This window comes from Xyrauchen texanus, chromosome 29 (assembly GCF_025860055.1).
Source record: "Xyrauchen texanus isolate HMW12.3.18 chromosome 29, RBS_HiC_50CHRs, whole genome shotgun sequence".
Lineage (NCBI taxonomy): Eukaryota > Metazoa > Chordata > Actinopteri > Cypriniformes > Catostomidae > Xyrauchen > Xyrauchen texanus.
Genome location: NC_068304.1, coordinates 9061364 through 9076400, shown reverse-complemented (window position 1 = coordinate 9076400; position 15037 = coordinate 9061364). Strand labels below are relative to the sequence as shown.

Here is a 15037-nt window from a genome sequence, read left to right as displayed (position 1 = left end):
GTAGTTCATTCAGTCTTGTACACAGTATATTGTCATGTACTTTTGTCATTTCTTCCGATTTTCAAAGACTTACACATACTTTCTTATATTGTTTTGAATCAAAGCTTGTAAGATTGGTTTTGTTTAAGGTGTATAACTCTTTATTGAATTACTTTTTTTTCACTAATTCACCTGGTAGAGCACAAGGTCATGGATTTGATTGGCAGGGATAACAAAAATGTATAAATACCCTAGGGCTGTCAATTGTGTAAAAAATAGGAAACAAATTCTCTGTTCAGCTGTGTTTGATCAGAAGTCAGTTTGTTGCCTGTTCAGCTGGAGCTGCACTTACTGCCCCATGCTGAATTAGAAATAAATAGAGGTGGCGTCTTAGGCTTGAATTGCTCAGTTGGTAAAACATTTCTTATTACAGTATTACAATTAATTGTATTATTTTTAGTATAATTATTTTTTATATAATTTATTATGTACACTTAAATCAACAGCGTTAAAAAATGTACATGTGGCGGAATGGGTTCATTCTCGGTCATATTGTTGAGTGACAGCTGTGACAGCTGTGGCCGCCAATCAGCGGCGGCCGCCACTTATTTAGAACAGGTTGGTGGTAACTAGTACTACTTTACCCTTGAAGGATTGCATTCTTGGGGTGTCAACCATTGTTGGGTAAGATTACTTCCTTTCTTTTCGACAGTCAGGGCATTAGTGTGGTGATTGCATGCATCTGTAATTTGCTATAACATTTGTAGGTTTATTCGCAAGGCTGAAGGGATTTCCCTCTGTTGCTGCGTGACCATCATTGAAGTGCATTCGAGGATTGCTGCTGTATTGCTCCGCCATTGTTTCAATTTGAGTTGTTGATGACTTGTTTTATTTGTTTATTGTTGGTTATTATTTGCTTTTGATGTTTAACTTTGTGTGTGTCCAATTAGAACAACTTTGAACATGTCCCAGTAGAGACTGCCTAACCCTTTTTTATTGTTTTGTGTTTTCCTATTGTTTTTTAGTCTTTTCTTTCTTTTTCCATTTTTCTAGTGATTTGATTTGTGTTCTCATATGTTGAATAAAATTTTTACTCTGTTGATTTTTTGTTTTTTGTATTGCTGAATTGTGTGTGCGTATTGGTGCATGTGCTGTTGGTATGATTTCAGTTCATGCCTAGCCTGCCATCTTGGCATCAAATTATTCTGTATGCATTCACTCCTCTTTTGTTAACAGGGAGACTGTGTATTTAATCAATTGGTTTATATTAAATTCATTTACTGTGCATTTGATTTATTTTCAAGAGCTCAGGACCCCCAGCAAAAAGGCTTTACCTCCCTCTGGTGGTGGCAGCGTGCTTTCTTACCGCGTGCTGTGTTTATCACCCTATTTTGAGTGTGTGGGTACTTGTTCTGATTTTAATGTATATTTGTATCGTAAAATTACGTTTTTCCACTGGCGACCTGTCCAGGGTGTCCCCCGCCTTTCGCCCAATGTTAGCTGGGATAGGCTCCAGCCCCCCGCGACCCTGTACACAGGATAAGCGGTTGACGATGGATGGATGGATGGAATTAAGTTTTTCCATTTGTATATTGGACCCACGTCTCTTGCCCTCATTGTTGAAGCGAACCTGTGTGACCTAGTGCTTGTTCTTGTGCTCTAGCAAATATTTCCCCGGGTGAAATTCCCAGGGTGGAAGTTTGTATTTTTTAATTTTAGATCAGTACTTATATTGTATCATCGCCCTCTGGCCACATCACATATACATTGAATATGATCTAAGTTGCATCAATAAGCATCTGACAAATGAATAAATGTAAATTATATAGAGTATGGAGTCAACAAATTGGAAAAATACTTCTGGAACCAAGGTCACTGAAAATTATGCCAGTCATTGTTGTGCTCAATTAGGTTGCACGATAGTTTTTTAGTCTATTGTTGCAACCCCTTTCATGTTTAAAAAATTAATTAATTTAGTATTGCATGCAAATGATATGTCTAAAGTGTTTAAAATCCTTCCTTGTGCTTTGCGTTGACTAAATGCTCATTTGGAATTTGACATCATTATCATCCATGTGTGCCCTGTATTTGTGGCCGATTCTACTGGCACCAATTAAGCTGAAGTCTAATTACTTTCATTTAGTAAGGTATTAATTCAGAATTCACCCTTTCCCAACTCTCATTAATTCCAGTACAATCTATCGAGAATATAATTACAGTCACCTGTTTGGAATTGAAAGCAGGGAAGAAAAGGAAAAAAGTGCCCTTTTTGACATGCAGAAACTCATGGACTGATATATAAATGTGAGTTTTGTAACTTCTAGTTCAGTTCTGTTGTTTTATTTTTGTTCTGGGCATTTATGTGAATTTTTACATTTGGGTTATAGATGGTGTGAGTGAATGGTATAGCCCTTTGAGGAGTTGTTGGAGGGTTTGGTTTATTGTAGCCACATACAGTGTCTCGGCTGTTTCATCAGACCTTGAGAAATGCCGCAGGTCATCACACATCCGGCAGGTTTACTGATGTCACGCAAAGATAAATCCACACTGCTGTAGAGCCCTTAAGGCAGTACAAGCTATTGTCAAAGCAATCTTCATAATATGTTGGTCTCTCCCTCTTCCGTTCTCTCTGGATCAAACCAGTTGACGCTGTACTGTGCATTTTCTGTTTTTCATCCACAATTTCTGTATGTACAACTTATTCATATTTTGATCCTCCAAACAGAAGTATTATGCCTGTTCAAATATTTTTTTAACCAAGTGGATATATATATATATATATATATATATATATAAACTCAGCAGAAAAAGAATTGTCCTCTCACTTTCAACTTCTTTTATTTTCAGCAAATTTAACATGTGGAAATATTTGTATGAACATAAAAAGATTCAACAACTAAGACATAAACTGAACAAAGGGGGCGTCAAAAGTAACAGTCAGTATCTGGTGTGGCCACCAGCTGCATTAAGTACTGCAGTGCATCTCCTCCTCATGGACTGCACCAGATTTGCCTGTTCTTGCTGTGAGATGTTACCCCACTCTTCCACCAAGACATTTGCAAGTTCCCGGACATTTCTGGGGGGAATGGCCCTAGCCCTCACCCTCTAATCCAACAGGTCCCAGATGTGCTCAATGGGATTGAGATCTGGGCTCTTCGCTGGCCATGGCAGAACACTTACTTTCCTGTCTTGCAGGAAATCACGCACAGAACGAGCAGTATGGCTGGTGGTATTGTCATGCTGGAGGGTTCAGGAGGGTTCCATGTCAGGATGAGCCTGCTGGAAGTGTACCACATGAGGGAGGAGGATGTCTTCCATGTAACGCACAGTGTTGAGATTACCTGCAATGACAACAAGCTCAGTTTGATGATGCTGTGACACACTGCCCCAGACCATGATGGACCCTCCACCTCCAAATCAATCCTGCCCCAAAGTACAGGCCTTGGTGTAACACTCATTCCTTCAACGATAAACACAAGTCCGACCATCACCCCTGGTGAGAAAAAACCACGACTCATCAGTGAAGAGCATTTTTTGCCAGTCCTGTCTGGTCCAGTAAAGGTGGATTTATGCCCATAGGTGACGTTGTTGCTGGTGATGTCTGGAAGGACCTGCCTTACAACAGGCCTACAAGCCCTGAGTCCAGTCTCTCTCAGCCTATTGCAGACAGTCTGAGCACTGATGGAGGGATTGTGCATTCATGGTGTAACTCAGGCAGTTGTTGTTGCCATCCTGTACCAGTCCCGCAGGTGTGATATTTGGATGTACCGATCCTGTGCAGGTGTTGTTACATGTGGTGTGCCACAGCGAGGATGATCAGCTGTCCTTCCTGTTTCCATGTAGCACAGTCTTAGGCATCTCACTGTACGGACATTGCATTTTATTGCCCTGGCCACATCTGCAGTCCTCATGCTTCCATGCAGCATACCTAAGGCATGTTCACGCAGATGAGCAGGAACCCTGGGCATATTTCTTTTGGTGTTTTTCAGAGTCAGTAGAAAAGTCTCTTTAGTGTCCTAAGTTTTTATAACTGGGACTTTAATTGCTTTCAGTCTGTAAGCTGTTAATGTCTTAACGCCCGTTCCACAGGTGCATGTTCATTAATTGTTTATGGTTCTTTGAACAAGCATGGAAATCATTCTTTAAACCCTTTACAATAAAGATCTGTAAAGTTATTTGTATTTTTACAAAATTACCTTTAAAATACATTGTCCCGAATGTGTGTGTGTGTGTATATATATATATATGTGTGTGTGTGTGTGTGTGTGTGTGTGTGTGTGTGTGTATATACTGTATTTATATAAGGTTCTGGAAACTGCTTGTGTATGTCAACTTTCATTAATCAGTCATTACCAAACATTAACAGATCAATAATGAATGCTAGTTCAAATTTGAATATATATTATGAGGTTTTATTAAGTTTTGATATGCTAAACAGCATTATTAACAAATCCAGAAAATAGTAAGATTACATATTGTAAAAGGAAGATCATTACTTATTATATCAACATAGGCCTATATCTAAAATATTGTATCATTGATTATTTATGTGGACTAGTGACCTCTTATATCGCATTGTTATTGCTACATATTATTATTTTTTAATAAAGGAAAACAAAATAACCTTTTAATATTATTTTATTGTAATACTTATTATTATTTTCTTTTTTATTTATTATTGTATTATAATACTTGCATATTATAAAATATGATGTTATATTATATAACGATTTTTTTTTTCATTAATATTATTTTATTTGTATTACTTTATAATAAATGATTCATTATAATATCTTATAGATCTAATATCTTACAGAAAAGCCGACGATGGTAACAGAGAGATATTATCACACATAAGTTCATTAAACTGAATAAATAAATACAATATAACAATTGTTGGTTCTCAAGAGGATACATGCCTATAATCGTTGCATACATGTAGTTGAAGTCTTGTTAATGTCAGTTATGGAAGTTACTAGAAAATATTAATAAGCATGCAACACTTCAAACGGGTTTAATAGCGGATGGTTGTGTGTAATGTAGCCAGCAGGAGTCTCATGGTCTCAGGTTGAGCTGCTGGAGAAGTTTGAGTGGATGAAAGTTTGTGCACAGCGCGGAAGTGAAGAGAGGGAAGGAAAACTTTCACATGAACTTCTGCAAGACAACGAAACTTTCCCCATTTGAGTGAGGATGCGGATGATGCCACAGAACAGCCGGAGTGTGTGAAGAAACACTGAGTGGTATTGCATTGTGAAGACTTTATTTGAGAGCCGATCATGGGACTACCAACTCTGGAGTTCAGTGACTCTTTTCTGGACAGTCCGGACTTCAGAGAGAGACTCAAATGTCATGAAATCGAGCTGGATCGAACCAACAAGTTCATCAAAGAGCTGATTAAAGACGGGAACCAGCTGATTAATGCGCTGAAGAGTAAGTCGACAACTCTCACTCAACAACAACACATCTTTGACAAATCTCTGATTATGTTGAGTGGCACACAACCTCGTGAGCTGCCCACCTCTAGACAGCATTTGTTGGCATCACATGCTCATTCCAAACATTACGGTCGCGTTTTATTATTATTATTATTATGTATATTTATTTTTGCCATAACGCCTATATGACGCATATAAATGCTGTCTAGATAGGCATCTCACCTGAGACACTGCCAGTATGAATGGAAATATTAAATATTTAATTTAGTTTAATTCGATTCCCTCATGTGGTCAGCTAGTCACTTAAAATATATAAATTAATTAAACGAATGAATAAATAAAAGCTACGATAATAATACACATAAGTAGGCTATTGTTGTATTATTTTAAAGGGTAATAATAATAATAATTGTAATAATAGTAGCGTAAATAGCAATACAAATAATTATTATAATTTATTTCAAGGTTCAACAATGCAAAAATAAATAAATAAAAACAAAAAAAGAAATATTAGTTTTGTACACTGAAAACCCTAAAGTTAACTCTACTCAACTGATTGAGTAAACTTGTGCCATCAATTGAATTGAGTAATGGCTTCTCCAAAACTTGTGTAATTAAGTTGACTTAACTTGTGTTCTTATAGAATGATCTTAACTGTTTAGGTTAAGGTAACTTGACGCAAGTAGACTTAACTCAGATTTGCTGTGTAAAAGTTGTTGTTTCAGTTTAATAATTTTAATTGAATGGACTCATATTTCTCCTTCGCTGACTTATCTCACTTTCGAAAACTAGTTTTCGAAAGACTGCAAGCGCTAGTAAGTGCAAGGCTGCATTGGTGTCTGTAACAAGGTTCAATGGAAAGGAGGCGAGAACCGGACAAAGCATGAAAGTAATGTTTAATGATAAATTAAAACAAAAAGACACAAACATAAACACATACAAGGCAGCTGCCTGTAGCTCTCTCTCTCTCTCTCTCCATAACTGTGGCCTCTGGCGGCTTTTATCCCTCTCCTCAGCTTCATTAGCCTGATTAGGGGCCGGTGTGCATCATCACAACCCGGTCCTACTCTCCTTCTTGTCACAGTGGCCTTTTATGCCTGCAAAAACTGACTACAACATGAACCAATAGTATTAGAGTGCAGGCTGTGAGGCAGCATGTCATTGGTTCGAACCACTGAACGAATACACCCTTCACTGAACCAGTGGAGTCAGTCAGTTTTCTCCCAATTTGGAATGCCCAATTTCCACTACTTAGTAGGTCCTGATGGTGGCGCGGTTACTCACCTTAATCCAGGTGGCGGAGGACAAGTCTCAGTTGCCTCCGCTTCTGAGACAGTCGATCCACGCATCTTATCTCGCGGCTCGCTGTGTATGACAATGCAGAGGCTCACGCATGTGGAGGCTCATGCTACTCTCTGTGATTCACTCACAACTTTCCACGTGCCCCATTGAGAGCGAAAACCACTAATCGCAACCACGAGGAGGTTACCCCATGTGACACTACCCTCCCTATCAACCGGGCCAATGTGGTTGCTTAGGAGACCTGGATGGATTAACTCAGCACACCCTGGATTCGATCTCGCTACTCCAGGGGTGGTAGTCAGGGTCAATACTCACTGAGCTACCCAGGCCCCTGGAGTAAGTCATTTGAGCCTAAACAAGACAAAACGTCTTGTTCATGAACGAACAAAACATACTGGTATTCTCATTTGCAAATGAAATGAACAACACTCTCAGTAATTTTGTTCGTGATTGAGTATCTGCTGAAGACTGAATGAGAGGAGTCATGTCGTTCATTCAATTTGGCATGTGATTAAATCACGCTCAACAAGAAGAGAATGGGATGAAAGACTAGTTTATAGGTATGGACAAAACAGAATCCCCAATTTATAAAAATGACTGAAGACCATACAGTTAATGTGATGTGAGTTACGATTGGATATGTTGTGCTTTTGGTGCACAGTGTAAGATATTTATGATTATGCCGATGCGCAAATACATTTGTGTTGCTTTTAAAGACAGACTTTAGCGTGAGCCAATAGCATTTGAGAGCGGGCTGTGAAGGAGCATATCATTGGTTTGACCCACCTACACTGAACTAATTGGTGAACTGAATATTCTGGTCATTTGGTGCCATCTACAGGAGCAAGGGTGTTACTTGCAGAAATAGTCAATGAACAAATCTGAACAAATCTTTTCTGTGAACAGAATCAATCACTGAAATGAATCATATTCACCACCACTAATGTTCAAGGAGAACTGAGATTAACAGGGTCCAACTTGACCAAAGGGGACACAGATCCCCCTAATGGTGACATCACACAAAACAACTATTTGCAACAAAACTACATAAATAATGCTACAAATATCTAAAACCTCAATGCATTCTTAATAATGTTTATTTAAATACCCTCATTCTTTCCCTTTGACCTAGGAAACATCATTGAATAATTCAAGCACAAGGCATTGTGGGCATAGCCTCAATTTTACTATTATTAACACTTAAAATCTTAAGTCTATGGATTTTTAAGACAAATAAGTTACTTAGATATTTGAGTTATGAGCCCAAAACTTAAAGTTTCAAGAAACGTTTAATTAAGACAACTTGATTTTATGTTATGCACTGAATTCCTTTCAAGGCTCAACATTACAACACTTGTTGTAGCACTATTGGAGGGTTCCTTATTAAGTTATTAGATTTAATCCATAATAAAAATGATTATCCAACCATATAGAGTTAGAAATGTTGTATCAATGTCATGATTTTGTTTTGATCTGTTAATTACTTTTATTAATGAACGTTACTTTAAGATGTTACCCAATCGAATTGTAGTTGCAGGATGTATGTTTGGCAGAAGGACTTGGAGCTTTTTATTTTTTCCTGTTTGTGTTTTTTCTGAAATTCTAAATGATAAATGATTTACAGATGACGCCACTAATACAGTCCCATTTTGGTCTGTCAGTGGAGGTCTTTCCTTTTTTACCTGTTTACGCTGATGGTAGTATTTCTGCAAAAATGATTCAGTGCAGAATAAATAGAAATATATGTTTTGGGCTTTTTGTACTCATGTGATTTGATGGTCAGGGACTCATAAATACTAAATAGGAAGGCTAGGACATTAAGTTTTGTGCGTCCAAATCAAATTATGTTTAAAATAGTGCCACTATAGTATTTCCAGTGAATTTTCAAAGTGTGCATATATGCAAGTTCTTTTTTTTTACTAATATTTCCAAACACATTGAGACCATTAATGTATGAAACTTACAGTTAAAGTTGTCTGAATACGAGGGATGACAGTCATATTTATGTCCACATTAAATGTAATAATGATGTGATGTCCACAAATGTCTATCAGGCTTCTCTTTATGACCTAATTTAAGGAATGGTGCAGGTTCAATACAACTTCACAGTGTTGGGCAAACTACTCAAAAAAATGTAGCTAGCTAAGCTACCAACTACTCAACAGAAAAATTAGTTAAGTTAAGCTAAAAGCTACACTTCAGAAAAAGTAGCAATTTACACTGCAAGCTACACTCCAAAAGTAGCTTGCTTCATTTAAGCTACTTCATATTTTTTCAACCGCAGATGCACAAAACATATTGTTATAGACAAAAGACCTAAAAGACGATGTTTATCAAAGCCACAGTACATTATGTTGCAGTTTAGTGCAACACAGTAATCAAGTATACAGTCGGTGCAATACTTACCAGTAACAACAAACAAAAAACATGTACATTTATATTTAGATATGTAATACAAACCCACGTGTTCAACATTTAAAGTCACTATTTTTACATTTTATTTTTCAGATTTAGACTACTACTTACAACATGTTCATAGAAACACTATTTTATTTATTTTCAGATTTAGACTACTACCTTACAAACATGTGTTCAATATGAAAAATCACTATTTTTGTATTTTATTTTTCAGATTTAGACTACTACCTTTACAAACCCATTTAAACATAGTTTCATTTGCACATTCCTGTGTAAAAACTCTGTGTACATACAGTATACTATTCTTCTATATATGCATGAATACAGTACAGAAATACAGCAGCTAGACACAGAATTACAGGATATATCATCAGAGGCCAAATTTCTTGTGCGTGTATGTGTGTGTGTGTGTGTGTGTGTGTGTGTGTGTGTGTGTGTGTGTGTGTGTGAGAAAGAGAGAGTACATCTGGGTAATAATAATGTGATTTCTGATGGTATCAGATGGTAATGCCATGGTACTTTGATATACAACTATTTATGCTCCATTCTGTTGTTGCATGGTGCTCCAAAGTACTTCAAAGAATACTGTGTTATTACCATGGTAATTTGATATATGATTACCATATTCATATATTATTGTATTAACATGGTGCTCCCAGGTAATGGTACATGTCCAAAAAACATGGTACATTTTAAAAGTTTTTTTGTGTAGGCTAATAAGTGTTATGATACTCGTTTGGTTGGAAAATGTCTTAACCTGTAGAAGTTGTTCACAAGCTGCACATGTGTTGAGTTGATAAAGAATTTCTTCATCACTGGCAATCGATGGGATGTATTTGCATTGGTTATTGGTTTGGTTTTCATTGATTGTAGATCCACGGCATCCAGCGTTATCTTTATTTGCCGTGTTATAAAATACTCCATGAGCTTCTTGACAAATGAGAGCGCACGCCAAATGATTCAGCAGCATAAGCGTGAGCTTTCTGAATCATTCAGATTTAATCACGAACCGATTCAGACTGTTTTCCTATCACGTGTGACCGACTCAAATGAGCGCTTTATTTGTGATCTGACATCTTTAGTTCTCATTAAAAACTTCCATTAGTAAACACCGGGTACAAGGTATGATGTAACGGTGTAGATTTTCTCAACGCTACACTGCTAGTCAAAAATATAGCTTCGCTACAGAAAAGCTACTTGATTTAAAAACTAGCGAAGCTACTGTCTCGCAGCTTCTAAGACAAACAAAAATTATGTGTACAGTAATCCACTTACATTGGGATTCAATAAAAAGTATTAAGTGAATTGAAACAAATGTGTGGGCTTACTTTTGTCAAACTTCCTGTTCCTGTAGTAGAGCATGTGGGTCAATGTTCGATGTCCTGGGAATGCATGCACTGATAACATGTATACTGTAAATGCATTGTAAGTTGCTTTAGAGAAAAGTACTGGGATTGTGATCTGGAGGGTTATAAGCGGCGCGTGAATGTGCCGGTCGCGTTGGACAATCGGACAATATTGGCCGCGTCTCTTCTGCTAGAAACAGCAGTGCCTCTGCACAGAGAATAAAGTTATCTATGGGATCCTATGGCAAATGTATTCTTTAATAAATTCATAATAATTTGAGGTTATTAGTGCTTCAAGAACAACAGCAGGCATTCATGTGCACTGCATCTTTATCAGCACATTAGGCAAAATGTCCTACAGTTTAATAATCTTTCCTTTATTAAGTGAGTTTATTATTTTAGTGTTGTACTGCACCTAGAGCCACTGAGCTCAGCGTGAGCTGTGTGGAAAACTAGGGTCAATGCCAAAACTTTCAACTCACTAGGACGCTTCTGGGACACGTCACCTCATGACTCACGTTTGCAGTGTGAAAGGTGTAATCTGTTCACACGGGTGCCAAAACTAAAACGCACCGCTCACGCCTTACTCACGGACAATGTGTGAACCAGCCGTTATGGGTAAAGATGAGCCCCTGCCCACCTTCAAACTCCGTATTTAACAGTTTCCCATGCAAAAACTTTTTTGTACTTGTGTTTTTTATTTTCTTCTAATGCTAATAAAATGTGGCACTGCTGACCTTCAGACAAAGAAACAATAGATAACTTGTTTTGCTAAATGCTACATTAGGACATTTAGCAATTGTTTTGAATGAAATATAAAATGTTGCTAAATGTTTAATTACATTTTTTTCTTTGACAATCCTAAAACTCTCATGTCCCTGTGCCTTCTTTGTGTGACTCACAGAAAAGAGTCATGCATTTACATGGAAACAAGTTAAATAGATTCCCACAATTGTGCAAATGATGAAGTGTCCTAAAATTTCAAATAGGCCAGTGATCCTCCTCTGCATTATAGGCTACATTCTAGGCTTTAACATTGCTGTCCAACCAGTTTGAAACACATTTTAAACTTAAAATACTTTTCTACAGTCAGATGAACCAAAATGAATAATACTGAACTCAGACTCATCCCTGGAGTCTCAAGTTCAAATACAGGGTGTGCTGAGTGACTCCAGCCAGGTCTCCTAAGCAATAAAATTGGCCCGGTTGCTAGGGAGGGTAGAGTCACATGGGGTAACCTCCTTGTGATCACTATAATGTGGTTCTTATTCTCAGTGGGGCATGTGGTGAGTTGTGCGCAGATGCCGCAGAAAATAGCATGAAGCCTTCACACACGCTATGTCTCCATGGTAACACACTTAACAAGCCAAGTGATAAAATGTGTGGATTGATGGTCTCAGACACAGAGGCAACTGAGATTAGTCCACCGCCACCCGGATTGAGGTGAGTCTCTACACCACCACACATTGGGAATTGGGCATTCCAGATTGGGGAGAAAAAGGGAGAACCCCATGCCACTCAGACTGATGTGTCACCATGCAGCACTTTATTCAAAGCTTCGATGGGGTGCATGTTTTTGGAAAGGGGTTGCTGGCTTTGATGTCATGGAAGTAATGAATATTAATTTGGTTATGCACAGATATCTCCAAATGATCTTTTACGGTTCAACACTTCAAGCACTCCAATAAATATTTCACATAATTAATTTGATAACTTTATCCCTATACCTGCAACTGTTAGTCCTGGGATTTTGTTTGTCAGTGGATAAACGCATGAATCAGCAAACTGGTATACATGGCGACTGATTGGTGTTGTGGTTAAACTTCTATTACGAGGGCTCCCGGTTCTGATCAGCCCTACTATAACTTTTTATTTTAATAAATCAAGATTGCATCTGTATGTCAGTAGATGCATATCTTGATTTGGGACACATTTGTTTGCATTTTGCTTTGCAATTTAACCGAACATGAGCACAAGTTACGGAACTGCGGAGCGAGTAGATCGCACGTCTTTGTGCCCAAGGTAACATCTCCACTGTCACCTGTCACTCAACGTCACTTACGGTATAACAGCCACAATGAGCACTCATCATAACATTCAAAATAAGACATTACACTTATTATAACACAAACGAACGAAGTGGAAACTCTGCATTAGACACTTGACGAAAGCTATTTCAAAAAGTGGTGGGGACAAAATTGGCCAAGGCAAAATGTGTTGGGGACATGTCCCACTCATCCAACCTCTAAATGATGCCTATGGTGCAACTTTTCCAACTTTTCTACAGTGGCATGGAAGATGAGGATATTTCACTGTGGCTTTTTGTTTGAATCCACAAATAAACAAAACCAATTACAATGTAAAAAGTGAAAATGTGCAGTTGTTACCTTAAGGAAATATATCTACCTGATCTGACCCTGATCTAAATATTTCTAATATAAAGTGATATGCAGTGTACAGATATGATTGTTTGCAAACAGTGTAAGCCTAAACAAAGGTGTAAAGGCACAGTCACATTTACCTTTGCATTTAGCAGATGTTGAGCGTGTGAAACCAGCTAAAATGTATTGCCAAGCAGACTTTTTTTCAGGTGCCACTTTGTACACGGGGAGAGTACATTAAAAAGAAACTCTCTACTAAAATTATATCCTAGTCCATTGTGAATATTCATTGTAGCTTTTTTCGAAGCACCGCCCACACAGCAGTGGTTCACCAATCTTGAACTCCACGCGAACTCTGCGGAAGTCCATCGCACAAAATTCACGATCGCGCTAATTTTTTTGATTTCTGTATTTCGTCCAAGGAATTTTGCTGTGTGAATGTAAATCTGTCCACACCTTAAGCGCATCTTATTATCTGTATTTTTTAATCTTTAAAGGAACAGTTCTGTATTAAATCACCCTAACATCACTACAAAACTATATTACTTTCTTTCGTCTGTGGAACACAAAAATATCCTTGATGCAATATTTATTAATTGGATATGACATGACATTTACGTACATTACAGTACGTGTATAATAATCACATTAATATTAACATACCTAAAATATTAAACATGCCACTAATATATGACCCTACAATAATAACTAAATTAGCATTTCAGAGGGTACCTTGATATATTCAGGGTGTCTTCGACCCACCATATTTCACACTGTAGATCTGCACTGTTTTTTGCACTACCTGTCCATTGGACGCCTATATATTTTTTATTTCGATGTTACCACATGAAGCTACATTTTTATTACAAAGCATTTTTAACAGTGTAATATGATCATCATGTTTATTTCAGTGTATAAACCATTTGACAACACTATTATATTTGATGTGGCAACAAAGCTAATTGAGCTCTTCTTTCAAGCTTTCATTTCTGGCAGTGGAGTTCAGAAATGAACCACGGCTCTTCTGCAAACATGAAAAGTCCCATCCAATTTTGGAGCAGAGTCTGTCAAGGTAATTATGAGGAGATCCAATCGAAGAGACTACTTACCGCTCTAATGGGTTATAGAGGTGCGGCCTGATCAAAAGGCCTTCTGCCTTATGAAAGTAATTAGTGGTCTTCACAAGGATGTCAGGTCAGTTTTCTGTGCAAATTAAATATGATGATGTAATTTCAACAATTGCTATTGAGCACTGACAGATATTTTTGAATACTGCTGCAACAACTTATTGATAAAACCGATAATAATCAATACTGAAAATAACAGACAAAAAATTTCATTAGCGATGTGAAAACAGGAAATTAATTTTTTACTTTTTTTATTAATTTTATCAAAGAAATAATCGATGGTGGCTTATCAAAATAATTGTTAGTTGCAGCCTAGTTTTACAAAAAAAAGTTTGGGGATGTTTATTAGGCTTTTTATGTCCTGATTTTTTTTTTGTCTGATCTTTTCTCCCCAATTTGGAATGCTCAATTCCCGATGCGCTCTAAGTCCTCATGGTGGCATAGTGACTCGCCTCAATCCGGGTGGCGGAGGATGAATCTCCGTTGCCTCCGCGTCTGAGACATCAATCCGCGCATCTTATCACATGGTTTGTTGAGCGTGTTAGCGTGGAGACATAACGCGTGTGGAGGCTTCGCACTATTCTCCACGGCATCCACTCACAACTCACCACACGCCCCACTGAGAGCGAGAACCACATTATAGGGAACACGAGGAGGTTAACCCAACGTGACTCTACCCTCTTAGCAACCGGCCCAATTGGTTGCTTAGGAGACCTGGCTGGATTCACTCAGCACGCCCTGTATTCCAACTTGTGACTCCAGGAGTGGTAGTCAGCATCTTTACTTGCTGAGCTACCCAGGCCCCCCTATTATGACCTGATTAAAGAAATGTTGCAATTTCAATGCAAATTAAAATAGTTTATGGGGTAAAATTTGCATATTGTAGTTATACTTAAATATGTGCTTATATACATTGTTCTGTATAAAAAATACGTTATTTAAGTTGTAACATTGTCTTAATCCTATTTTTAGCAGGACAACTTTTCTAGGTGGATGAACTTCTGGTAATGTGTTTGTTTGCTCCTTATAAACAGTAATGTGTGGATAGC

At 37.7% G+C, this 15037-nt stretch overlaps 1 protein-coding gene across 2 annotated transcripts in view; it reads left to right on the top strand.

The window, feature by feature from the left end:
* Positions 1 to 5189: 5189 nt before the first annotated feature.
* LOC127623125 (rho GTPase-activating protein 42-like) overlaps positions 5190 to 15037 on the top strand; it is a 155467-nt gene continuing 145619 nt past the window's right edge. For both annotated transcript variants that reach the window (XM_052097388.1, XM_052097387.1), the window contains exon 1: positions 5190 to 5409. In XM_052097388.1, the coding sequence (XP_051953348.1) occupies positions 5256 to 5409 (154 nt within the window). In that variant the 5' untranslated portion in view covers positions 5190 to 5255. The remainder of the gene's footprint in view (positions 5410 to 15037) is intronic.